At 40.1% G+C, this 26,664-nt stretch overlaps 4 protein-coding genes across 4 annotated transcripts in view; 2 read left to right on the forward strand and 2 right to left on the reverse strand.

Moving 5' to 3' along the window:
- LOC104961756 (kinesin-like calmodulin-binding protein homolog) overlaps positions 1 to 6,580 on the forward strand; it is a 17,695-nt gene extending 11,115 nt beyond the window's left edge. The window contains exons 14-22 of the mRNA XM_010790094.1: positions 877 to 976; positions 1,082 to 1,274; positions 1,495 to 1,675; positions 2,501 to 2,738; positions 3,500 to 3,660; positions 3,758 to 3,862; positions 4,734 to 4,831; positions 4,917 to 4,995; positions 5,116 to 6,580. Of these exons, the coding sequence (XP_010788396.1) occupies positions 877 to 976; positions 1,082 to 1,274; positions 1,495 to 1,675; positions 2,501 to 2,738; positions 3,500 to 3,660; positions 3,758 to 3,862; positions 4,734 to 4,831; positions 4,917 to 4,995; positions 5,116 to 5,166 (1,206 nt within the window). The 3' untranslated portion in view covers positions 5,167 to 6,580. The remainder of the gene's footprint in view (positions 1 to 876; positions 977 to 1,081; positions 1,275 to 1,494; positions 1,676 to 2,500; positions 2,739 to 3,499; positions 3,661 to 3,757; positions 3,863 to 4,733; positions 4,832 to 4,916; positions 4,996 to 5,115) is intronic.
- On the reverse strand, positions 6,153 to 12,697 carry cyp1d1 (cytochrome P450, family 1, subfamily D, polypeptide 1). Its single transcript, XM_010790061.1, has 8 exons — positions 12,627 to 12,697; positions 12,235 to 12,541; positions 11,546 to 12,160; positions 10,739 to 10,862; positions 10,529 to 10,618; positions 8,517 to 8,640; positions 8,346 to 8,432; positions 6,153 to 8,209 (listed from the first exon to the last, which is right to left on the reverse strand). Exons 2-8 carry the CDS (start codon positions 12,499 to 12,501, stop codon positions 7,927 to 7,929), a joined length of 1,590 nt encoding a protein of 529 aa, XP_010788363.1. The 5' UTR covers positions 12,502 to 12,541; positions 12,627 to 12,697; the 3' UTR covers positions 6,153 to 7,926.
- Positions 12,698 to 15,816: 3,119 nt separating this feature from the next.
- Positions 15,817 to 22,033, forward strand: LOC104961728 (retinal dehydrogenase 1-like). Its single transcript, XM_010790062.1, has 14 exons — positions 15,817 to 15,933; positions 16,891 to 17,054; positions 17,712 to 17,816; positions 18,024 to 18,164; positions 18,289 to 18,418; positions 18,508 to 18,569; positions 18,674 to 18,802; positions 18,989 to 19,102; positions 19,193 to 19,295; positions 19,861 to 20,045; positions 20,155 to 20,319; positions 20,453 to 20,610; positions 20,814 to 20,888; positions 21,278 to 22,033. Exons 1-14 carry the CDS (start codon positions 15,873 to 15,875, stop codon positions 21,348 to 21,350), a joined length of 1,665 nt encoding a protein of 554 aa, XP_010788364.1. The 5' UTR covers positions 15,817 to 15,872; the 3' UTR covers positions 21,351 to 22,033.
- Positions 22,034 to 22,125: 92 nt separating this feature from the next.
- LOC104961757 (transmembrane channel-like protein 2) overlaps positions 22,126 to 26,664 on the reverse strand; it is a 10,350-nt gene continuing 5,811 nt past the window's right edge. Inside the window, exons 9-18 of the mRNA XM_010790095.1 lie at positions 26,243 to 26,437; positions 25,919 to 26,098; positions 25,492 to 25,650; positions 25,142 to 25,269; positions 24,567 to 24,635; positions 24,209 to 24,448; positions 23,325 to 23,450; positions 22,706 to 22,784; positions 22,471 to 22,597; positions 22,126 to 22,387 (exon numbers count right to left, since the gene is read on the reverse strand). Of these exons, the coding sequence (XP_010788397.1) occupies positions 22,170 to 22,387; positions 22,471 to 22,597; positions 22,706 to 22,784; positions 23,325 to 23,450; positions 24,209 to 24,448; positions 24,567 to 24,635; positions 25,142 to 25,269; positions 25,492 to 25,650; positions 25,919 to 26,098; positions 26,243 to 26,437 (1,521 nt within the window). The 3' untranslated portion in view covers positions 22,126 to 22,169. The remainder of the gene's footprint in view (positions 22,388 to 22,470; positions 22,598 to 22,705; positions 22,785 to 23,324; positions 23,451 to 24,208; positions 24,449 to 24,566; positions 24,636 to 25,141; positions 25,270 to 25,491; positions 25,651 to 25,918; positions 26,099 to 26,242; positions 26,438 to 26,664) is intronic.

Genomic DNA, 26,664 nt, shown 5'->3' on the forward strand with positions numbered 1-26,664 from the left:
GTGTTGTGTAATGATCTGCAGAGCAAAAGGGGAAAATAACCTTGGTTTTCCAACATTCTATCTGTCAGGACAGGTGCTGTCTGTTCGCTGTAAAACTAAGTATCTGGGACACATCATTACAGATGAAATGATGATGATGACATGTATAGACAGCGGCGTGCCTTATATACACAAGCTAACATGTTGGCTAGAAAATTCACTTGGTGTTGTTCAGATAAGGTTAAGGTGAACCTTTTAGAGCTTATTGTACTCGTCTCTATACTGCCCCCTTGTGGGTCAAGTTTAAGAAGGCGAGCCTCAAGAAGCTCCAGGTTGCTTAATGACTGTCTGCATATACTGCTTAGAAAACCAAGGTGGTGCAGCTATGCAAGTGAAATGTTTTGTAATGCACGAGTCAACACGTTCCATGCTCTCTTGAGAAATCTGATGTACAAATTCATCTGTCGATTGAATGTTTCTCATAACTCTGTCATTATGCTGCTTTCAAATCCGTGTCTCAGTGCTATACGATACCAGTCACCTCTGTGGAAACATTGGTATAACTGCCTTTTTTAATTTATATTTGAGTGTTGTATGTCTTTTTAAAAAATTGACCAAGAGTCTCTTTAAATAAAGCTGTTGATGATGATGATACTGTACATATTATGCCTGTATTGAGATATAAGGGTTTAGGCGCCCCTAGCTTCTCACTAGATTTATAAACAGCAACTTGATTACATTGTAGCCTATTACTTTTTATGGGTTTTTAACTTCTCACATGGATCAAATGTTTGGTATTATAAGGATTATTGTGCCTCCTAGTAGATGTAGCTATAAATATATGCTTCACATACATGTTTGATAGAGCCGTTTGATGTTTTCTACTCTTTTCTCAAGCTGAAGCAAGTTAAAGACGAGAAAAAGAAAATAATTGACAACTACACTTCAGAAAGGACAATGAGGAAGAAGTACTACAATATGGTGGAAGACATGAAAGGTACATATTAGTCAGCGTCAAATATTTGATGTATGAATTTAAAACCAAAATGTGAGACCTTCTCAATTTAGCCCTCTCTCATGTCTTATTTTTTTTTTTTCTCAGGTAAAATCAGAGTGTGTTGTCGGATTCGACCGCTGAGCCGAACTGAAGATGCTCAAGGTGGAGCCATCGCTGTGGAGAAAATAGATGATTTCTCTGTCAGTGTGGACACTCCTCGAGGGCCGAGGGAGTTTCAGTTCAATAAGGTGTTCACTGCTGAAGCCTCTCAGGAAGACCTGTTTCAGGACACCAACAGGTGGGGGGGTTATGCTTACTAAGCAGGGACCAATATGTGTACAAATGTACCATAAAACACATACAATGGGCTCTGCATAAATTAACCATTGCTCAGATGCATTTCTAGTTTATTTCAATTCTGTCATTCATCAAGAATGTTCTCCTTTTTGGATTACATCTCTCCAATTGACGCATGCAAGTAATTCAGTTAGTTCAGCAGTTTAATATTCCCCCCTCAGGTTGATCCAGTCGGCCATCGATGGATACAACGTCTGTATCTTTGCGTATGGCCAGACGGGCTCAGGAAAGACCTTCACTATGGTGGGGGACAAGGACCAGAAGAACCCTGGGATCATGCCGAGATCTTTTAACGCCATCTTTGATATCATACGAGAGAACAGCACCAAATTCGACTTTAAGGTAACGGACATCTTTTCTATGAGATCGGAAAGTTCTTAAATCAATTAAGTCATAACAATATTGGACCTGATATATAACGACTACTTCTATTATCAAGGTAAGATAAGTACAATTGATGATCTATATGTCACGGTTGGGGAAGAATAGGACCCAAATGCAGATTGAGGAGGAAGCAGGTTTCAAAAGGAAACAAAAGGCGAGCTTTATTTTCAAAAGCTGAAAAAATAAAAATCCATGAACAGGTACGAGGTACTGAGACTGCCAAGGCACACGTACGAATTAGCATCCAAACAAAAGGTGACCAACATGAAGGGAGACATGAACGACAAATAATGAACCAACACCGAACACAAGAAGAGACAAGACTAAATACAGGGAGGGGTAATCACGAGACGAGAAACAGCCGGGCAGGTAAGGAGAAACACAAGGGCAACAGGTGAACACAATCAGACACACCAGGGAAACTAACGACAGGGAGGAAGACAAGACACAGGGAGAAAAGAATAGCAAAATAAAACCATGACAAGACAGACCAAACTAAAACCGTGAAATAAAACTAAGATCGTGAAACTATATCTACTGTATATCCAGATCTAGATATTAATCATTTACATTGGCATCAAATCATAATTTACAATGTGATGAGGGCAAACAAAATAATAAATGTTCATTGATATTTTCTTATGTATCATGTATTTTTATATGGTAACCATTTCCATGACAAAGTAACCTATCCTCTCTTTGTCTCCCTTGTCTTTCTTCCTCTCTGACCCGTCCTCCTCCTCCTCCTCTTCCTTCCTCTTCTTCTTCCTCCTCTTATCTCAGGTTTCGGCCTACATGCTGGAATTGTACAACGACCGGCTGCAGGACCTCTTTGTGAGCCCGGCTGGTGAGGCCAATGCTCAGCCTCCGTCCCATGGCCAGGTCAGGCGGGTGGAGATCAAGAGGAACCGAAAGGGGGTTGTGTTCGCCCAAGGAGCAGAGACAAAAGAGGCCTCCAGTGCCCAGGAGCTCTACACTCTGTTCCTGCAGGCCTGCGCCAACAGACACATCTCTGCCACCAGTGAGTTCCTCTGTGGCGTGCCGGGCTGCCCGGTTCAACAGGGCCCTGCTAAATGGTTTGGATTAATCCTGTTAGTTACAGTCAGTGTGACGGGGCGGCAGCTAGGTACATCATTACTGGACCGGGCGGTGAGTGAGCGAACTTTGACTCAGCATACTGTAGGAAGAGGAGGAGCATTGTTTTAGGATGCACACAGGTCATCAGAGTCATTCCAGGAGACATCGAATGTTGTAGGGACGACTACGCACTGTACAATTATTAACACCAGTTACAATAAAGCTTAGTTTCTTTTAAGTATGAAGGGAAGGCTGGTACAAAAAATACAGAATAGAAGGGTTAGTTTGATGTTTTTATTTGTACGTGAAATATTTCTGTCAATATTTAATCATAAAAATGCTTGACTTGAGAGGAAATGAGTAAGTCATGGCAAGTAGTTTTTTTCTATTTGGAAAATTGTTTTCGTAATTTAGGTGAGTTTTCAAGAAGAAAAACAGTATGTATACATTAGTATATATTTAAAATTGTATTTACATACAGTTATTTACAAATACAAATTGTTGTATATGATTGGGAATCAGTACTTCTGCACTATTTTCTGATGTTTCATAAACAAAACACAGAATCAATTTACCCTCATGAGGATCTGAAGAATCCACATTGATTAAAGTACAATAATTGTTATTGTCCGCCAAAGTGTATCAACATCCACAGCTATTTAAAGTCCAATCAGGGCATTTTATGTAGTGTATATGTTTCCCAAGAGATGAATGTGGAGAGTTCCCGCTCCCATCTCATTGTGTGCATCATGGTGGAGAGCAGGAATCGGACTAATGGCAGCGTGAGCACCGGGAAGCTGAGCCTCGTGGACCTGGCAGGAAGTGAGAGAGCAGCCAAGACCGGGGCCAAAGACCACCAGCTAAAGGTTAGCTCAGATGTTGTTTTGGGATTTGTGATAGTAAGGATGATTGAAAGTTGATATATCATGGCCTTTCTAAATTCTCCCCTCCATTTATCTGCAGGAGGCTAACTCCATTAACAAATCACTGAGTGCCCTGGGTGATGTGATCTCAGCCCTGTCTGCAGAACTGCCTCATGTACCATACAGGAATAGCAAGCTGACACAGGTAATGATGGCAAAAACAAGCAGTATTCTTTGAAGTTTTGTGGTTGTTGCAATGACCTATTAGCTGGGTGTGATTTTTGTATTTGAAGTCATGAACCATAATGTGGACATGCAGGTCAACCAAGTGTGATCTGTGCTTTTCATCTCTTTTAAGTCATTGTTTGGAACAAAAACTTCAAATGCTACTGTGGTGCTCAAAGATGTTTAAGACAGAGAATGTACATTTTCATTTCATTTCAAACGTTTATTTAACCAGGTAGGTCCCATTGAGATCATTGATCTATTTTTCAAGGGAGACCTGCAGCAAGTAGGTTAAATAAGTCTGTTCCATCTAAAGTGACCCACCAATGGAAAGGGAAACACTGAGAGGACACTTAGTCTAAAACATAATATTATAACAGATCGATGATTAAATCTTTAACAAAAAAACCTACCTAAAAAGCAATCCGTTGGACAGACATCCAAAGAGAAATCATACTTGTCGGCAGTTAAGAAGGGAAAACTATCTGCAGCTTAATATTTATGGTCCTTACATCATCTTAGTTTGCATGTTTACTCCAGTTGAATGAGGTACCACTGTATAAATAGTTAATTAGTTAGTTAGTTTATTACTAAGTCCCTGCCAAGCTTAATCTTCCGTTCTCCTCACTAAATATAACCAACCGAATCCTCTCCCAAAACAATTCCCTTTCCCTTTATTTCCTGGGTTAAACCCACAGTCTATGGCTAAACCCTAACCCTGTGAGGAACAGAACACCTTATTAGTGCCATCTGGGAGTTGAAAGCATGGGATTGAGGGACACACTACATCAGGGGGTTTAACCTTAAAATACCTTAACAGTATCATACAATGTATTCCCTTCCCTTGTCAGGTGATGCAGGACTCCCTGGGTGGAAATGCCAAAACCCTCATGATCGTCAACATCTCTCCTTCTGAATGCAACCTTGAAGAGACGCTCACATCTCTGGTGTAAGAGACAACTAAATCCATCTATTTGAAATATCTAAATGCTATCAAACTGCTAAATAACACATGAACTTCCTGAACTGTCCAGTTATGCAACCAGAGTGAAGGCCATAACCAACAATGCACAAAGACATGTGGAGAGCAAAGAGATCGCCCAGCTGAAAGAGGTATCTGTTCAGAGACATTCATCTATACGTAGAATTAAACAAAAAACATTTGATAGGCACATTGACACAGTTACGCTAACTATATTTCTTTGTTTTCTTTTCCATTTTTGTTTCTGTTAGGTCATCATTAGGCTGAGGTCAGGACAGACAGTGGAAGACGAGGATGTTTGAACCTTTCAAACAGCAAAGAAAAACTATTCATTTAAATATTTGAGTAATTGGAATGTGAGAAACCTATTACAAAAAATATTCTCATTAATGTTCTGTTTTTTTACTTTAACATGTCACTTGTAAGAAACATTTTCTCAATATTTCCAGAAAATGTACATTGGTTTTAGCAAATAATGTATTTTATTTTCCATTTGATTGGAATTAGAAAAATTATATAACAGATTTTTAAATGAAGTTTACTGCCTGGCTCATTATCTCCTGACATCTCATTGTCTGCCAAATAACTCTGGCTTACTTTGTTTCCTGAAGTATGGTTGATTATTTTAAATAACAAGAAGCAATTGCATTAACAACATATCACAACCTACTGCGATAAAATATGTTTGCTGCAATTCCTGCTATTTTTTAAATATGAAACATGTGTCTAGTCTAGCTTCACACCCATTTGTGTTACACCACTAATAGGCCAAGGGTGTGGTGTGCATGTCACCGTATAAGGTTCAAAGTTAAGGCATCAGTGTTTCCCATAGAGGACACATTTGAAATAGACTTTTGTGTACAATAGCAGAGTTAAAGAGTATGTGTCATTTCTTGAGTGGCCTGTCTTTTTTGTTTAAGATATGCTTGCTAATGAACTCTTATTTATTTACCATGTTTTTTTGTCTTAATTCCCTTAATGTTTCACATGCAGGGATGGCTGACATCACCCTAGATGCATTCAGGGGATTGCGTGCAGTTTGTTAATGTGTGCTGCCTGCCTGGCTCTATAGAATGAGGCCCCCACAACACAGGGCCCCACGTGTAACTGAAGAGGCAAATTGGAAGTCAGCTGGTTATCCAGTTTGCACTCCTATTGTATGAAGGGAAAGGCAAATAGTTTGTAGCCCATTAGAGAGGTTAAGTTTCCAGGGCCTATGACCTGTTCCTATAACGTTAGGGGGTCAGATCCCATGGCTGGGAATGCACACTCGCGAATGTTGTTGTTGCTTTTTTTTTAAGCCAGGCAGCGGGTTCACAAAAAATTTGACATATGACAGAAAGTACAGACAAAAGTATTAAAATGTCCCAAAGTGAAGTTGGAAAAATAGCATTTTTTTGTAATTTGTAAGCTAATGGGCCAATACATAAAAAGGAACATGGCTGTGTGTTGTTGGCTGCTTTAGATCAGCGGCCACTCAGCACATGTTCCCTGTGATTTGTTATTCTTTAATGAAGGCCATAGTTTGAATCGTACTGTGAGCTCTGTGGACAAGAACAAAGTGAGAGACAAAGAGGCAGAGACTACATTGAGAGGGAACAGGGTTGATGAGGGGGCTGAGGTCTCATCCTCTGGGTGTGTTTTGATAATTCATTGAAATTTCTTTTTAATAGTACACACTGTGACTTGTTGAAATGACATTAAACTAGGTCTAAGTCTAAATGTATTTCCTTGACTTATTTTAAATTAAATATTCTCCTTTTCCCTTTAAACAAATCTATGAATATATATGTTTAAATTGTTTAACTACTGTACACAACATGTCAAGTAGTTCTGGTTACAAACATATATTGTAGTGTGATAACGGACAAATGTTGTAGTATAATCAGCCTCGTAGCATCAAACTCTGCACACACATCTTTTTTAACTGGGAAGCCAAACATCTAGGTGAAGTAAGAATAAGTAAGACAGGATTTGATAAGATTGTGGTCATGAAAGTTGTACACTCTTTAATATCTTTTTATGAACTTCTTAAAGGTTAATAAAATGCTACGGCCAGAAGGTTGTCAGTTTGAATGCTCTGAACTGAAGTGACCTATTGTTCAACAACTCTCTAGCCAACACTGCTGTGTCCTGAAACTGCGGTAAACAGGAGGGACTCTGCTGGAAGGGACAATGAGGTCTCCGTAGATTAGTTAAAGTTAAAAAGAGATTAAACTGTCATCATCCTAACTTTCAAACTATTTAAGGACAAGTAGTTCTGCCCGACTCCTATTTTCTCTTTAACCATTTGGCCACGCTTCTTGACATTGACCTTCTTAAAGGAGAAATGCCTGATTTCACTCAGCGCTGTCTTCTTTACCTCCCTTGTCTGTGTGGGAGGTCACAGCACTGATGGGCGAGGGGGAGCATGTTATAAAGGATGGGAAACTTTCATGTCTTAATATATATGTTCGTTCTTCACAGAGCCACTCAGTGAGAATTTGAGCAGATGAGTTCACTCAACAGTAAACCTTGAGGATAAGATGAGGAGATAAGAGAGTTGAAGGAGAGAAGTTAAAGCGTTGAGGAGGAGGAGAGGGCCGATGAGAGTGAAGATGAACTCTGCGTGAACACAGTTTGACGCCCGAGGCTATATCTCTTCCTCCCTCAGTGTTTAACTGTAACTAATAACTTAAGATAAAGGCATTTAATGAGCGGCTGTTTTGGAGCTTGTTTTAATGAGGTGGGACAGAAAGTCAGAGGGACTCTAAGTATGGGCACAGAGGCACTTTGAATGAACTTCCATTGTCATAAATAGTGTGTTAAATACAAATATTGAGTTAGTCAAATCTAATGCTATTTCTATGTAATTTTCAATGTCTAAGAAACATATTTGCACATACATTTTTCCCTTTTGTGGTTGATATTTGTATCACATTTATAAAGACAGAAAATGCAGTATGTGAACAATAATATAAGAGAGTGTATCTCTGTGGAGTTATTACCAAATATAGTGGCTTGATGTGATAATAACCAGATTTTGTGACATTCAGGAACATCCACACAGAGGATCATTTGGTCTAAAACCTCGAGGAGATGGTAATCCTGTACGGACGCGGCTTCATAGTCAGTCCAAAATCAGTGCTGAGATCCAGCTCCTGTCCGGGAACATTTTCAAGCCGCAGCCCGTGGAGCAGCGTGGTGATAAAGATAAACATCTCCAGACGCGCAAAACCATCACCGAGGCAGCGTCTCTTCCCCATCCCAAAGATGAGAACCTTCTCCGTCAGCTCCTTGTTGAGGAGTCCTGAGGGACCCAGGAAGCGATCAGGGCGAAATGTGTCCGGGTCAGCCCAAAGATCTCTGAGAAAGAGCGGACAACAGGAAGATATGAGCAATAAAGGAACATTTTACTCAATTGATACAGTCCATGTCCCATGAAATCTAATTTAACATCATCATGTACGGTAGTCATTATTGCTTGTTATTAAGTACTCACACATCATGATTGACTTGGTACTGGTTAATGAAGACACATGTATCCTTGGGGATGAAGTAACCATTCAGACTGACGTTTCTCGTGGTACTGGAAGGTAGAGAAACTGAATTTAAACAGAAAAAACATACAAATGTACACATTAGTATACTATAAACTTAACTGCTGTCTTACCAGTGAGGGATTGTGAAAGGGACGTATGAAGCATAGCGATACACTTCATATATGAACGCCTCTGTGAAAGGCATCTTGGGCTTATCTGAAAACCTGGGCAGTCTGGCTGTGCCGATGTAGTTGTCTAAGAAAGAGGAAAACACAAAACCCATTAGAAAGTTACGGGAAACTGAGATGCCTATATTTGAAAGGTAGCGGTCAATGTAGAAAGGTGAAGCCATTCCCATTCCGGTCATTAAGATTTATGCAGTCTTTAAGCCCCTGACACTTAATCTGGATCTCAGTTTTTCTGATGAGAGTACAGCCTAGGAGAGGTCTTTACAGATACTAAGACTAAAGGTGCAAGTTGCCTGAAATAGCTGACAAAAAGGTGGCAGTCTATTAAAACTGTTCAATGATAGCTAATTAACATATCACGGCTAAGTTCAACTCTTGAGCTCTATCGTTAGTTTCTGACATAATTGCATTATCATTGGTTCTCTTTTGAGACCGTAAACAAGTTGTTACGGCTGTATGTATTCCCTGTTTCTTTTTCCCTTTGGTTCCTCTACCCAGGTGTGCTGCATTGCTCTAACGAGGTTCAGACGAGGTGCACCTGGAGAAGGAAGTGCTTAAAAGCTCCAGTGCAGCAGCAGAAGGGGGAGGCCTCTGGTGTGGGGACTGCTGTGTCCCTGCCTCTCATCCTAGGAGAAACATTTGATGTGTAGTCTATAATAAATCCTATGGATTCGATGATTTTAAAAGTTGTCTTTCGCGTTATATTTGGGTCAGTGGTGGAATTTTGTTAGCTCCATAGGGCCATTTTGGTGGGGCGTAACACAAGTCAAAGGTTCCCTGTTTTTTCCTTCAGTTAATTCACGGTTAGAGCATGTGAGTTGTCGTGAGTGTTTTGAGTTTTTAACACGCACATCACAAATAATTACAACGACCTAATATGCTCGCCTTTCATCATTCATTAAAACTCTTGTTCACTCGTTCACTAATAAGGTTTCCAGTAAAGAGGTGAGCTTTACTGTAAACAGACGGATAAAAGCTTCACAGTCAATTAACTTTTGTTAATTTACAATCAAATGAAGTAAGTGAAGTATTTTGGACTTTGTGCGATCACATAGTGTGCCTTGCGTGTCACCGCCTTTGTGCCAGCCTGGGACAACTCTCTAACCCTTCTTTCTTTCTCTGGCTGTGCCTCGCTCTTTGATTCATCCTGTCTCATTTTAGTGTCTCCCTCTCTCTCCCCTCTCCCTCCCTCCCTCTCTCTGTGATGCAACGTGCCTCAGAACAGACAGCACCAGTTCAACCCACTCCAAAAGTAGCTCTAGCGTCAGCAAATTGGACCGATCTTTTGTGAGTTTCTCTGGTGGCTGACAGATTGTGTGTGTCTGGGAAAGGCACTTGATGATCATTGTATGGTTTTCATTATGTTGATTAAATGGTGATCCTTCCTAACATGTCATAATGGCTACTGATGATGATGATGATGATGATGATGATGAAGAATCTCAAGGACAAAGATTTTCATCTGTTTATATCCTTAAAAACATAACCTTTGAATATATTTGGTACAAATTCAAGCAGATAAGGGTTAGGTTTGGTGTTTTCATTTCATATCTCAAATGGTCATACTGTAGTGTGGTTATGCTACAATTGTTATTGTTTAATTTGTGTTTGCATTTGATTAATGACTATTTTCTCTAGCCTATCGACCCTTATTACTTACTATAACCACTACATCTCCTGGGTGTGGAATCAGTAAAAGTCTTAAAGATACAGTACATTTAAAGAGCTACTGAAAGTAAAGCAAATATTTAGCAGTGGTGCCGTATCAATCATAAACCACCAGCCACAATCTTAACCTTATTTCTATTGTTAATCATTTATTGGAGATCTTCTGTTTCTGGTCAATGAGTCATTCATGAGACCCCAGATTGGACAAGCCCTCCCTTTTCAGCATAGCACAAATTCTTTCTCCTTAGATAAGATGCATGCAGTTTCTAAAAAGGAAATGACATTACCTATCTCCTGGTGTACTCTGTCTTGGATGTCTGGAAACTTAATCAGGTACAACAGGCTCCACTGTAAACCCGCAATGATGGTGTCAAATCCTTTAAAAACAAAACAAAACACCTGCAGTGAAAACAAGTTATATTCTTCCTCAATATGCTCAGTTTATAGTCATTATCGACCATATTTATCGATGAAATGAAACTTGTAGTGGGGCTAACCTGCTCCGAAGATGTCTATGACGGTGTGAATGATCTGAGAGTTGGAGAGCAAAGAGGAATCCTTATTTTCTTCTCTGTCTTCACACAGTTCAATCAGAGAATCTGTAATGTCCCGGATATACTTCTGCAATCCCAAACACACACATACAATATGACAGAACATTTAACAGTGATTGTGTTAGTTTTTCTTAAAAAAATGTAAATATATAACTTGAGGGTAATGCATGATTTTGTAGCTTTAGCGGTTCAAAGTTTTAAAAGCAATAATTAGAGAAGAGACTCATCAGTTACGGTACAACGCGTATCTTCCAGTGAGATGCTAATTCCTAATTAGAGTGCGTGCAAACATTATAGGCACTCTGCACAAGAACAAAGGTCCCTCCCAGGGGACTTGTTTGTTATTTTTTTGGCTACGGTTGCTCTCACAGCTACTACTGTTTGAGTGCAATGTCAGATTAGATAGTGGATGGCAAATTAGTGGGACAGATATAGAGAAACAACACTTGCAGACACGCTATCCACCGCGAAAGCTTGTCCTCAATATATTCTCTTTTTATTTTGTGGTCAGTGTACTAGACTAGCTATTATGAAGTTATACTCATCAAACCAGCAATAACATTTAACATATTATTGTGGTGGTTTAGGTTAAATTCTACTGTTCTTATTAGTTGCAAATTAACAGTGCAACTGCAAATGAAAACACAGCCCCATCCTGCAAAACAGTACTGGTTGACTTTAAAGCACTGCATCCGTGTATGTCTCTGCCTTTCCATTTAAACTAAAGTGTGCATATGTCTGCCTCCTTACATTATCAAAGGTGTCGATGTGTTCCTCAATGCTCCGCTCCATAAATCCGTTCATCCTTTGAATGTGCTGGACCATCTTCCTAAGAGATGGACTAGGAAAGTAGCGAAATACTGGAAAGAAATCTGCCAGGTTCCCCGCAGCAAAGATCCTCAGGACCTCGTTGTTGATTTGAACCATTGTGAGGAACTCCTTGTCGTTGTAGTCGTACCTTTTCCCAAAACAGAGGGCACAGACAACATTTGCCACTGAGGTTACCAGGGGCCTCACCGGATCTATACCCTTCTTTTCTTGGTCTCCTTTGGCAGCAGCCTGTTCCCGAATCACCTTCACCATCTCAGCTGCCTCCGCGCAGACCTGCTCCTCCAACAGGCAGCTGGCCCCAGACCCTCTGGGCTCAGCCTGGGAGAAAGACCTGAGGGCGTTCTTACACAGCTTCTTACGGAGCATCCAGGCCGGTCCGTACTTCTCACTGAAGGTCATGCTTGTCCCGTTGGCCACGGCAGAAAAGGTGAACAGGTCAGGCCTTCCGGCAAAAGCTTCTCCCTGCCGAACCAGCGCCTGTCTGATGGTGCTGTATCCACTCAGGACAACAACGTTCAAAGAGCCCAGACGCATCTTAAGTGAAGGAATAAACAGCATTAGTTATTGAAACCTCTGTGTAACTAACAATTTCATACATTTGACTGTACCTTGAAAACATCGCCATACTGGAGCCTCAAGTGGGTTAGAGAAAGATGAATCTGGTCCCCCATCTGTAGCAGATTGCCAACAAGGGGCCATGGTGTAGGGCCAGGAAGAGGAAGATATTTTGTGTGGTCCAATTGGGATTTGCGATGGCTCTTTCGGCCCCTGATGGCCATCAGGAGGAGAGTGATAAGACACAGAGCAACAGTGACACTAGACAGAGAGGAACAAAGGTTCTCTTTGATGGGCGGCGTCCCAAACGTCTGTCTCATCTTGCCAGAAAAGCTTTAAATACTAATAGAGAGGGGGAGGCTGTTAAAAGACACAGAAGGAAAACACTTGAAGAATGAAAAAGGACAAAGGAAATGTGGCAAACAATTTGGATAAAAATACTCACGAAGCAGTTAGCTGGAAAACAGAAACCAGAGATCTAGATACTCAGCAGGCAGAGGTTCGAGGTCTGGTCCTCAGGAACTTGTTGATGAGAGCAGCTCACAGTACAGGACATCCTTTATAGGAGTGACCGGCTCCCTGCAGAGGGAGCTGCTGCCCGCTCACAATAGAGAGGCGCACATGGCGAGAAACTTGGCACAGGGTGAAGGACGAGTCGTCCCGGCCAGCCAGTGAGCATCGCGCACATTTGACAGCAGACCGGATCCATTCACAACAAGGGCCCCTCCTCTCCTGTGTCCCCTCTGGCCCTTGTGATGCCAGCGCCAGTTTGTTGCAGTGCATAGGTTTAATACATTAATTAATAATTAATAAAGTATTTTAGAAGTTATTAAATGTTTCAAAAATATACAGGGATGAAGAAAAGCCAAGAAAACAGGCATGTTCTACCAATGGCCATCATTAATATATTTCCGAAAGAAAACCATACACCTGATTTAGGGACGTTTATTTGTATATATATCTAAAAAATAAAAGATATAAGCAGTTTTATTTAATTAAAGGTACTACTTTTTTCTCTCACGACCTAGGGTTGTTTTCTAAACAATGTAATCTCTATTGTGTGTCACAAGGGGGCGCTCTCCGTCTGCTTAGACTGACTTCAAATTAATACTTTCTTGCCTCAGGCTTCACCAAAATCTCCCTAATCATCATTATTAACACTTCAGGCAGTGTGTGGGCAAAATAATATGAGCACCTCATAATGTATTTCAGTCAAATGCAACATGCCAGACTGCCAAAAATAACCCCAAATAAATCTACACTACACACCTCCAAAGCACTGAAATATAAAAGATTATTTAAAAGTTTCAGTTGCAAGGCTACGGTGTTCATAGGTGCTTGCAAAACATTGCAATTGTGTATATGTATTTATAATTTGTGCACCACAATTCAATAATTTAAAACCTGACAGATGCATATTCCTTTTCTTTTAGCAGTTTATTCTTTTGTAACATTTACTTTGTGGCCTACAATTTCATTATCAAAGCGTTAAGGTTTATCTCCCTTTTTACCAGCTCTCTCCTCCCTCTTTTCCCACCTTCTCTCTTCTGCTTTAATCCCTCTTTTCATGTCTGCCATACATCCTCCTCCCCAATTCTCTCACTATCTCTCACTCTCCATCTTTCATTCCTTTCATTCTTCTTTCTTTCTCACTCTCCATCAAACCGTCAATTTAGCTCAAGCTCAACTGTGGGACACCCGGTGCTGTCAGGCCCAGCGACAGCTCCTTTGACCCGCTGGTCCACGTCCTCTCCTGCTCCGGACTGGTCATTAGCTCGGCAGACAGACACACACTGCCTCTGTGGAGCCAGACACGATGGTGAAGTGTCTGAAAGGGGAATTTATTGCTCGTATTAAACAGCAAACCAAGAATCACAGATTGCCATAATTTGAAATGAACTCAACATGTGGCTAAACTACACAGGATGCTACCTCTGTGGAAATGGTGCTGTTATGATCACAAATTAATACCAGTTGAAATTTCTCAATGAGCCAGAAAACTTGAGATAGACATAAATGAGCAAGCAGAGTTCAGATTCATATTTTCTCCAATTCACAACATCATGACTGAACCCCATTCCCTTCATAGCACAAGCTTCAATTCAAGCAAACAATTCAGCTCTACACATCAGTATGGCATGGTTTGCACTATGTGTTGCTCATAGTGTTGCTGCACTGCCCAGCTACAGTTCTGCTGATCTTTTCATCGTTTAACAAGGTTTAATCACAGAGACTGTGTTGTCCCCGGGAGAAATTCTCAAAGGGATGTGTGTATTTCCAGAGAGCCAAGAATAAAATAGGCGCACCAGACAAAGTTATGTGGCCACATTGTTCCTGGGAGACAGTGAAGCAGCAGGAGTTCCCTTATCAAAGCAAACATCTTCCCAATTATGTTTGCTGCCGTGTAGATCCTCTAACTGCATGTGCTGCCACGGCACAATTGAGTTGCAATGAAGCACGGCAGCAATGCAACACGTGAGACTGAGAAGAATAAATGTCTGGCAGTGCTAAATTAAGGTTATAGAATGATTTTTTTGGTTTAAAGAATTGACGAAATGCCTGTGATCTATTTCTCTATAGCCATGACCCAATACTGTGTTAATTATATCAGTCATATTACTTATATTAATTACCCCATGAAAAGTATCAAAAACGTACCAAAACATGCACATGATGCCCAACAAGGCTGGAACACCTAAAAACGTGTCACAGTTAGACCAGGTAAGGGTGATTTTGTGGGGGAAATTAAAGAGGAGTAATGCAAAGACATGCAGTGGTGGGAGAAATAGTGGATGTTATACTTAAGTAAAAGTAGCTATGCTAAAGTGTTAAAATACCCTGTTAAAATTAAAAGGCATGCATTCAAAATAAAGTATATCACTTTATAAAGTATTATAAAGTAAACGTACATCAAAATATACGTAAAGTAGAAGTACTCGTTAAGTTTAATCGCCCATTTTAGAATCATATTAATTCAATGGATTATGTCTAGTGACGAGTTATTGTGTCAAAGCATGGTAAAAGTAGTGCTTTTTTTCATTACTTTTTATACTTATTAATTATATTTAACCTATAATAATCACTGTAAATGTTATAATTTATATTTTGTTTTAGATAATAATGTAAATCTGCAAAGTGAGTAACCATGTGAGATAAAAGTAGTGAAGTAAAACAATATATTTGGCCTTTAAAATGTAGTGGAAATTAAGCATAAAGTAGCATAATATTAAAATACTCAGTTTAAGTACACAAGTACCTCTGAATTGTACCATGAGTAAATGTACTTGATCACCTTCAACCACTGCCTGTATACAAGGTTTTTAACACCAGTCAATAATAGGCTAATTGAGAACAGTTTAGCGGCTATCCAAGAAGTGTTGACAATACATGAACTTACTGCTTATAACAGCCTTCGATTATACAGAACAAATAAAATAAGGCCAATTTGTGAAGAACAATACTTACCGTGCACTATTTTTGTCACACACTTCCTGGTCTTGAGGGGCACATGGGGTAAAGTGGAATTGGTTCCGTCTTAACGCTGATTAGACGTGCGGGACCTCAGAGGAGGACTCGCGGTAAAACGTGACGTCACTCTGAGCCGTTTTCCGGTTTGCTCGGCTGTCAGGTATAAAAGCTGCTCGGCGGGTCTCCGTTCCGCTGACGGTGAGATGAGGCAGACAGCTGCAGCATGCCTGTGAACGGAGCAGGAGTCCAGCAGACTGAAGGCTCCACGCCAGCATCTCCCACAGGTAACCACACTTTAAGAAGGGTCTATAACAGCTTTCAATTCACCTTATGGGGATTTAAGTGGAAATAATGGATTTTTGTAAACTTCAAAGGAAGAAGCTTTTAGTTAATGTGCAACTTAACTCACCATGAACCATAATGTGTGTCCATTCTTAACAAACTAATGTATTGAATTTCCATTTTAATGTACTAATACAGTTATTATTCATTTATATTTCTTTTTTGAATTATGCTTTACCTTTTGTTATTTCTGGTTGGAAACAGGTCAATGAATAAGCGGTAAAGTGAACAATTTGGCACATTATTCAAACTGTCTTTACAATGTTTTAGCTATTGTTAGCTATTATCTGAAAGTACCAAATTGAATAAAAAATAAAGAGAATAATTTAGACAGCTCAATGTTAGGCTTTAAATGATCTGTTCATTGATATGAATGGAACTAGATATTTATGAATGTCCTTAGCTGTGAATAAGATACTAAAGAAAACGCTAAATTCTGGTTTATCTAGATTACAGGAAACAAAACACATAAGTAAATACTGTGACATTTTAATGTTTTCTATACATCCCTGTATACGCAAGGTGGAATATTCTTTATCACTTTTTTTTCTATCACAAAACTCTTCACTATTTCTTACCTCTGCTGATATTTTTGCCAGACCTCTGTCCGAATGAGGCAAGTTGAGTCCCCAGCTCAGAGCCAGCCCGACTTTACGGTGCCAGTCGTGACCCTCGACCCTGTGGTGTTACTCTGCTAAGAGTGCCAATGCCTCATTTGGCAAACTTCTCTCCAGTGGGATGGGATGGCATTTTACACATAAAAGGAGCCTGTTTTACTCAGTGATCCTGATATTAACTTTTTCAATTGTGTGTTCAGAAACACATGTAGCACAGTGTAATGGTATAGTCAGATGCATGCATGAAAAGAAGCTTGACTCGCTGCCATGTGGGTTTTTTAGAAGCAAAGGAGGACAACATGACTGACAACAGCCACCAGCAGCAGTCTGATAATGGGTGCAACCACCAAAGTCCAAACCAGAACCACAAACCACAGCATGGAGACGGACCTGAGACGCAGACCCTTCCCATGCCAGTCCCAGACCCCCCCATTCAGTACACTAAGGTACTAAGGTGTCGAATGTACTTATTGTGTCGAATGTACTTATTGTAAGTCTCTTTGGATAAAAGCGTCAGCTAAATGCAATGTAATGTAATGTAATGTAGGCTGCACCCAAGAGTCAAACATCTGAGCTACAGTTCGGTTCAGATGTTCCTAGACAGATCTCAGTTTTTTGTATCTTAATTTTAACGTATATTGTGTATCTTGGGGGGCAGTCCTACTGGCATATATATTGTGAGATTTATCATCTGGTCTGTGTTTGCCCATGTCATTGTGTACCAGTAATTTTGTAAAATGTAGTATTTGTGGTTTACTTCAAAAAGTTAATGAATAATATTGTGTATCATCTTACAGAATAATAGATATGTGGTTTTAACAAGATGAAAAAAAATTAACAATATAATATGTATTGGTCTTCTGTAAGGAGGTGCTGTTGAAGGTAATAACCTGGAAATACACTACAAGCTTTGAAACATGCAGATCTCTTCGAAGTTATCAGAGCATGCAGTACCACTCCCACTAAACACAGAGCCTTTTATTCATTCTCTCAGGCTGAAAAGAGCTGAGACTGAGAGGGAAATACCTTCACTTCTTTATACCAAAATTAACTTGAAGAATCTAAGCATATTCATATTTTCTAACTTTTCTCTGATATCATAGTTGTTCATAAATAACGAGTGGCATGAGTCCTGCAGTGGGAGAAAGATTCCTGTTTATAATCCCGCCACAGGGACGCTGCTCTGTGAAGTGGAGGAGGCTGACACAGTGAGTATTATACATCCATTTTCCCTGTTAACGGATTCGTGTTGAAGTTTTTCCTTATCTTGATCAAGGTTTTAAGTACAGAGGGAGTCATATACTGCTCTGGTTGTAAAACCCCTTGAGGAGAATGTGTGATTGTTTGGTTTTGGGACATATGAATGGAATCAACCAGATTTTTCTGACCACCTCTTTACCTTTAATCTCTTGTAGGAAGATGTGGATGAGGCAGTGAGGAGTGCCAGAGCCGCCTTTCAGATGGGGTCACCATGGCGATCGATGGACGCCTCAGACCGAGGTCAACTACTCAACAAACTCGCTGACCTAGTGGAGAGAGACCGGCTTCTACTAGCAGTGAGAACACACTGTCTCAATATGAATGTATTCCCTTTACTCCTTTTTGGAGTGATATATCATCTGGTTATTACAGTAGAGAACTGGCACTTGTATTTACATTTCTTTGTGTTTTTACTTGTAGACACTAGAGGCTCTGGATTCTGGCAAAGTGTTTCTCATGGCATATTTTGTAGATCTGATGGCCACAATCAAAACTTTGAGATATTATGGTGGCTGGGCAGACAAGATTCACGGAAAAACCATCCCTGTTGGTGAGTCTCCATACTGCCATGTTTGTCAATTGCATGTTGTAACATAACAAATTCCCAGGGTGCTCAAAGCTATCGTTATTGTTTTGTAGATGGAGAATATTTTACGTACACACGACATGAGCCCATTGGAGTCTGTGGCCAGATCATTCCTGTGAGTAGAAATACAGAGTTAATGATTATATATTATACTGACAAAAAAATATGGATGTTTCAAATTGTTGCAACTTTAAAATGTTTATGTTTTTCTGCCAACAGTGGAATTTCCCTGTGATGATGTTTGCTTGGAAGATTGCTCCTGCTCTGTGCTGTGGGAACACTGTAGTCATCAAACCTGCAGAACAGACCCCATTATCAGCCCTGCACATGGCTGCACTCATCAAAGAGGTACCTGGATTATCACTGTTTCCCCCCTACAATGATACCAGAACAAAGAACATGTGGACAAAAGCTATAAACTTGCATTTATAGATTGCAGAGACCTACGCAGCTGTAAAAGCAGAAAGACTGCTAAAGATGTATGTCTCAATTCAATATAAAATTGTGGCTCTCCCTCCTCCTCTCGATGTTCAGGCTGGTTTTCCTCCAGGAGTGGTGAATGTGGTGCCAGGTTATGGACAGACAGCAGGCTGCGCCATTTCCCACCACATGGACATCGACAAAATAGCCTTCACCGGATCTACTGCTGTAAGTATCTATCTCTGCAAATGTATACTAATTTATGTTGTAGTGTTTTGATTACACTGTGATTCTCACTCTGTCGCCCTCGGTTGCCAGGTTGGGAAACTGATCCAGAGGGCGGCAGGTGACAGCAACCTCAAAAGAGTCACCCTAGAACTGGGTGGCAAAAACCCAAACATTGTCTTTTCTGACTGTGACTGTGAGTAGAAACTATTACTGGATTACTTCAAATAAATAAATGGACCATGAGTTTCTCAAAAACATTCAGAAGGATTCATACTTGGCTAGTGTACAGTATTTCTGAGACTGAAGGAAATGCAGTGTTGATACTGAACTCTGCAGGATATATTTACTCTGAGATCATTTACAGGATCAACATACTTATTTATACCCATGATTTCCTAAACATTACCAATTATTTTGGTGCCTAAACTAACCAAACTGCAAATGCTTTGAGGGCGTGTCCAGTAATAGTGTCAGCCTGCTGATGGACTTTGGTAATATGTTTCTGTCACAGCGCTAAACAGCATGCTGTGTACAGCTTGCTAAGTAGGTGCAGTGTCAAGTGTATTGTTGTTTGGTTGAGCAGTTCCCCACAAAGCATGTTTTTAAAGGGGCCTGATCAAGTAAACTGTGGATCATAACAGGTTTTGGATTTTTCAGTGCATTGTTCATGCGGACAAGATGCTTCACAATGGACTTGACTCTTTTTACTTTCATCTAAAAGCTGCAGCCCTTTATATGTGCACATGTCTATCTCACAGTAGAGCATGCAGTGGAGCAGGCCCACAGTGGCCTGTTCTTTAACCAGGGCCAGTGCTGTCTGGCTGGATCCAGGGTGTTTGTAGAAGAACCCATCTACGAGGAGTTTGTCCATCGCAGTGTGGAGAAGGCCAGAGGGAAAGTCCTGGGAAACCCACTGCTGCCAGGGGTTGACCACGGACCACAGGTACGGCATGAAGTTAGGCTACAGTATCTCTTGAAATGTCTACACTTCCCCTTAACCGCACGTTTAACGTGCAAAGAGAACATTTGAATAGAGCTTTTGTTTTCTGCAGATTGACCAGAAGCAGTTTGATAAGATAATGGAGCTGATAGAAAGCGGGAAGAGGGAGGGAGCCACGCTGGAGTGTGGAGGGTCTGCATGGGGTCAGCAGGGACTTTTCATCCAACCCACTGTCTTCTCAAATGTCACAGACGACATGCGCATCGCCAAAGAAGAGGTAATGTGCTCTAAAACACACAACCACACTCAATGGATCATCTCTGTCCTCAATCTGCTACTGTGTTCTTATTTTGTACTCCGCAAGAACATTTTTAATTCTTGTCAAAACGTTTCCCTCCTCCACGTCTAAGATTTTTGGTCCAGTGCAGCTGATCATGTGTTTCCGAACGACCCGTGAGGTTATCCAGAGAGCCAACGCCACGCAGTACGGCCTGGCAGCAGGAGTGTTCACTAACGACATCGACAAAGCCCTAACTGTCTCTTCTGCTCTGCAGGCTGGCATGGTGTGGTATGGACAACATCTTCTTAAATTCACCTAACAGTCATGAGTTGGTGAACAGTAGAGCTGGGGTATCTGCTGTGCAAACCCTCAAAGAAGCCTAACTAAATAAATATTAGACTTTAATAATGTATTTCCACTTTGCAACATTTTAATGGCTTGTGTAAAATGATGGCACATTTTATGTAATGAATTGAAACTCTTTCTTTTAGGGTAAATTGCTACAATGCCATGAGTGTTCAGTGTCCCTTTGGTGGCTTCAAGATGTCCGGGAATGGGAGAGAACTGTGAGTAATACCATTATATCTCAGCTTTTGCATGACTTGTACTCAAAGGTGTAAGTTTGGCTTCAGAGATGTGGATATTTCATTGCATTCCATGTATTTAGCTGACTTATAAGACTGAATAAGTGTGTTCACCAATGTTGGACACACAATAAGGTCAGTATATTGCACTAATATCACCAATAAACCTCTGTCTACTAAAAGTCCTTTCACACATCATCTTGATTTGATGATAAATTATTGCATTAGAATTATCTGTAAAAAAAAAACGTTTATCCTATTAGCTAAAGAAATAGAGTTGAGGAAAACATTTTCAGCCCAAACTATGACTTGGAAATGTTGCTCATTTAATTTTGCTTACATAATCAGTGGTGTCTTTTGTTTTCTTTCAGGGGGGAATATGCTCTTCAGGAGTACACAGAGGTCAAGGCAGTCACCATCAAAATCTCCCAGAAGAACTCATAAAAGCGTCATTTCCAAGGACTGAATTTCTCATGTCATTTGAATTCTCTGCTGCCCCATGGCTTCACATCCACCACACACATTGTGCAATAATCATATTGCACTCGGATGTTTTGAAAGCGTCATCAATTCTGTCTCTCCATGAACATTTACTACTGTAATTTCTCCTCTGATACACCTATTTTTTCAAGTGTGTCTCTTTTCTGTGGCGATTTGTTTCTGCATTTTCCTCTAGTGTGTATCTACATGTATTTAACTGTGGCTAGTGAACAGCATGTTCTCTGTAGTAGTCAGTTTTGTGTATTTTAACCCGTTTATATTCAGTGAAATAATTAATTAAATAGCACTTTGCCAGAAAATAATAACTTTTAATAGGTGTCATACAAAAAATAGAAATACATTTCACATACTATTTACATGGATTTACGAGGAACCAGTAAACCTTGCAATGCAGTAAACACAATCATGTTTTTCCTTTACAATGTGTTGTAGTACAACTAGAATTACAGATCATGTCTGTGTCCGACATGTGATTTAACTGTGTAGGCTGTGTCATTTAAATAATTATAGACATTTTAAGATATTAATTACACAGCACGTTTGAAAACACTAGTCATAGCGCCTGTCTTCAAGGCAAAAAAGCTACTCTTAAATAAGTTAATGAATATTTATAAATGTATTCTGTTGATCAATAAAACAATCAGATTTTTCCATAAACAACCTCCATGTACAGTATGACTGACTGCAGTGCTCATGTTAGCAGACATGTTATCTGTGGGGAATTTTAGGTGACGTCTGGATTTTAGTCCTTGAACATGACTCTTATCGACTGGGATGTCCCCCCCGACCTCTTCCTCTCCCAGGTCCAGGTTGGGGGCTCCTAGCATTTCCAGGAGGCCCTCTTCTTGGCTCCGGGGCGCGGGTGACTGGAGCCCTGGCGTTAGGGGCAGCCAGGGACACGTCCTTCTGCAGGTTAACTCCTCTTGCTGCTGCACCCGGCTTTATTTTGGGAGACTTGGCGCCTTTATCAACTATGACATCTGAGAGAGTAAAAAGAGCTGTGAGAAAAGTCGTGTGCAAATTGGCTGATGGCACGTGTATAAAGAAAGATAATTGTGTGTACCAGGATGGGGCTCTTCCTCAACGGGAGGCGGTATTAGAGACTTGTTAGGCAGCAGGTCCTCCAGGTCTTTCATCACTTCATTAGTGCTGTCCTTGTTGTTCCTGCGGTTCTTCTCCTCGTCTCGGGCCTAAAGTGTCCACCGATTATTGAGACAGACATTTTTTTTATTGAATCTTGAACACAGGAAATATAACAAAAAAGATGGAAACAATATGTTGAAAACGCTCATACTGACAATTTTCATCTTCTTTTTAAGGTCAAGGTTTGCATTTTGGTATCCCTTTGACACTGCATTCAGGTAGTAGATCGCCAACCTGTTGTGCAGTGGTAAAGGTTCCTTAGGTTAAAGTTATAGTGTTAAATGTCACAACAGCTTAGACCAGAGTCAGGCTTTAAACACAAGGAAATAAATTAAGGTCACACCCTCCAAATGTTAATGTTTGAAGCCAAAAGAAAACAGATAACGGTAAACACACAAAATATAGATTTTAACATTTTGGACTTTAGTGCCCCCCTGTGGTAGTGTAAAAAAAAACAATAGGACACAGGATTGCATGCTACAACACACTGCCAATATTGTCTAAGAAGGATGTCATAATCACATGGAAACATTAAAACAAATCTGATTTATAGAATTATGAATATGCAATGAAAATACACAAATAACAGATTTACTTCTGTAGTTAAGGGAGATTTTAAAAGCTGAAATCCAGAACATAAAATGTAATATTTTCAACGCCTTTATATATCTCCCTTTCTTATCCAGAACATGAAATAGCATTACACCTCAATTTGCCTTTTTTTTTAGCAGATACAACAAAATATTTTTCAGTCGATATGTGAGAGATACTTACGCCATGAGGAGGACAGCAGGCAGGATGAGTCCAGGGTTGGTGGCATATGTAAAAATGTTAGCCAAGAAAGGTGGCAGATCCTGTTCTATAGTCTCCATGATCACGTCGTACATTTTCCCCTGGCCACTAGGGGAAAACATGGATCAAATACAGAACACGGTTTGAGGTATAGCAAACCAAGTCAACCAAGTCGCAAATGTTACAAAGTTTTCTTTCTAAACTTATTATTTAGAGTGTTGTGAATTGTTCCTTACAAATAAAGAAAATCAAACTAAACTGTGTTTTTGCACCAGTGTAATTCTAGGGCTGCAACAAAGTGAACATTTATAGTTTTTCACTAGCCAATAGTAGACTAATGCATAAAAGGTTCATCATGTTCCACTTTAAATCATCATAACCTGATACATGCTGGCAATTTATTTTCAGCTAAATGCTAAGGACATCGCACACAACATTCACACCATCTATGTTTAGCGTGTTAGTTTGCATGCTAATATTAGCTTATTTGAATTGAACAAAAAGTAGAGCTGATGTTTATGGGGACGATGGGGATGGCATAAGCCTTTTCACAGTACAGCAAAAAGTGAACAATATGACCCTGTCACACTAAGACTTTTGGAACCATGACATTTTATGACAGTTGTTGAAATTGACCAATAGACATACTGCCAATACATAAAACATTTAAAAAGCATTGCACTTGGTTAAATAGACTCCATAGGTTTTAAATGGTGTTGGATAGATGCATTTAGTTAATTCACTGACTAAAATACTTTTGACCTGCAGAAGAATGCATCATGAAGCATCACAACAGTCCAGCTTTTTTAATATCCATTTCAATATCATGTTGTTTTTTAATTCCACTGTCTGCACCGCTCACTGACCTGAAAGGCCCGCAATCAAATGACGGAGACACGGTCATGATGGTGTAGACAACAGGCAGCAGACTGAGGAAAAGCACAAGCAGCAGCAGGCCCATGTAGAAGTTGTTAGACCGCGAGGCCTTGAAAACTCGCTCATGAGGAACGTTACAGCACATCACTGCCCAGCACTGGTAGTACATCGAGGACAGGAGACGCAACACGTTCAGACCCACCAGGCCTGGAGCGTAAAATGCTCCCATCCTTAGGAAAACAGCAGCAACATTATTTAGACAAAACATAAACGCAATCATTAGCTCCATTAGATAATACAGAAAGAGACAGAATAGTAAATCAAGCATGCAGACGTGAGGTAATTCACCATATCATTCCTTGATTGAAGATCAGCCCCAGCACATTTCCACTGATGTCAAACTCTCCATATGAAGGCTGGAATCAACACAACAACATGATTAGAAAGCTCACATGACTTAATAAGAGCCACACTTGTTATGTTTCTCCTCTCTCTGTGACAATGTTTCTCTCTCTGTATTTAAGTTCTCTTTGCAGTGTCCTGTGTCACTCAATGTTAGGGATCAGCTGTCTTGCCAGATGTCATTGTATGGTATCAAGTTGAAAAGGATCCAATACGAACTGTGTTGTACTCAAACAGTGTTTAATAATAGCTGAATGACATGGAAGCGATACATTAACAAATACTTAAAACCGTTTTTATTCACCATCATATAATGAACATTCAGCCACTTTAATGCAGATATGTTTTGAAAAACGATGTGTTTAATATAAAGCACAAGACAAAGAAACAGTTATGTTTGTTGATTAAAAAAAAAAAAAAGTAAATGTATCAATCATTTAAATATTAAAAGTCACATATGTACACACTGACACACAACCGAGAGAAGAAGTTTGAGAAGATTTGGGTGGTAATGGAAAAGCATGGAAGCCTCCAGGTCCCAGCACCAGCAGTAGTTAAGAAAGCGGACAATGACAGCTCGCGCAAAGTCACCAATCAAGATGGTTAAATATGTCACCTGCATGTCCGACACGATCAGCTTCACAAATCCCTACACAGGATCAGAAAGCAATGTGAAAAGCAGCAATAGAAAAATTAGATGACTGTTCTCTACTGTGTGATTGAATGGATGGTCTGAAAAAAGGAATGATGCTGACAACTGAAAAGAAATCTCACTGTCTACAGCATCTACTCCTGTATGCATCTGTATTAGCACTCTCTAATTTCTCATTAACCATTCGACCAAAATATAAAATATAAACCAACTACTGACTATTCCCACTGCATCCTCCCAGCAGGGTCCTCTGATGACGTCCGCTGGGTGCACATTTGGAGGAGGCACATCTGTGGTGTTGTAATGGGAGCTGTAGTTGGTGTAGTATTGCTCAAAAGCCCAATCAGTGGCATTCTTGATGGACTTCTCTGTCTCCAACTGAAGAATAGAAAACGCATTAAAGCATAAAGGCACCAATTCACACAATTCACACACAGAGATACACAGTTTGCTGGATTCAGAGAAATAGTTGCATATTTCAGGAATAACTTTTTGGAGAGTTCAAGATCAATACCACTCTCATAATTCCTTGAAGCTTAAAAAAATGTGGTCCAACAAAAACTGTCCCTAAGATGGCAAATTGCATTTTTACACTTACAAAGAAGAAAACAACATATCAAATTGTGATAAGGCAAATCTGTCACACCTTTTCATTAACCTCATCAAACAGGGCGAAGAGGAAGGTGTAAAGGTTTCCCAGAAAGAGGGCAAAGATTCGTCCCAGCTGCCACTTGAGGGCAATACGAGGGTGATAATCTTCCAATTCTGCGATGGTTTCAAACAGAGGAGGACACACCAGCCCCAGCAGAGACATCACAAACTCCACCTGATATATTACACGAGAGATGGGGGTTACTTATCTCATATTCCAAGCCTCAACAATTTCAGCTCTTTGTGTCATTTACAAAAGGACAATCCGTAAAATCATCATGAAGGTTAAAGGTCAACCACATATCTAAGGTCAACCTGCCTCGTTCTTTTCCAACCACGAAAGATTTTCCTTCTCCATTTTAGCAAAGTCCTGAGAACGCTTCACCACAAAGTAGATGAGGTATCCGCTTCCTCCCAAACTGCACGTGATCAGAAAGTTTGCCAGGACCCTGAGGAACCGTCTGAGATGGATGTTCTCATCTTTCTGGTTCTCCTGCTCATCCACAATGGATTCCTACAACGGGGCAAAAATAAATCAACAAAGTTCCAATTAATAAAAACTCAAAAGTGTTTTGGCATATAGTTGAATATTCCTGTCACTATAAAATCTTTCAATACAACATATATTGCTAAATGGCTAAGACTTTTGTTGGTGAGGAAATTGTGTTTTTTCTTGCTCATGTTGCAATGCGCATCTCTCAACACACACACACACACACACACACACACACACACACACAC

The sequence above is a fragment of the Notothenia coriiceps genome, unplaced genomic scaffold (assembly GCF_000735185.1).
Source record: "Notothenia coriiceps isolate Sejong01 unplaced genomic scaffold, NC01 NC01_scaffold00033697, whole genome shotgun sequence".
Classification (NCBI taxonomy): Eukaryota; Metazoa; Chordata; class Actinopteri; order Perciformes; family Nototheniidae; genus Notothenia; species Notothenia coriiceps.

What these genes read in the sequence shown, in the direction of transcription:
- cyp1d1 (XM_010790061.1), bottom strand. Translation starts at nt 12,501, where the DNA reads ATGAGACAGACGTTTGGGACGCCGCCCATCAAAGAGAACCTTTGTTCC. An exon ending in ACATCGACACCTTTGATAAT is followed by an intron (nt 10,863 to 11,545) that starts GTAAGGAGGCAG and finishes TTGGGATTGCAG; the next exon opens with AAGTATATCCGGGACATTAC. An exon ending in CCTTTCACAATCCCTCACTG is followed by an intron (nt 8,433 to 8,516) that starts GTAAGACAGCAG and finishes TCTACCTTCCAG; the next exon opens with TACCACGAGAAACGTCAGTC.
- LOC104961728 (XM_010790062.1), top strand. Translation starts at nt 15,873, where the DNA reads ATGCCTGTGAACGGAGCAGGAGTCCAGCAGACTGAAGGCTCCACGCCA. An exon ending in GGGTTGACCACGGACCACAG is followed by an intron (nt 20,046 to 20,154) that starts GTACGGCATGAA and finishes TGTTTTCTGCAG; the next exon opens with ATTGACCAGAAGCAGTTTGA. An exon ending in TCCGGGAATGGGAGAGAACT is followed by an intron (nt 20,889 to 21,277) that starts GTGAGTAATACC and finishes GTTTTCTTTCAG; the next exon opens with GGGGGAATATGCTCTTCAGG.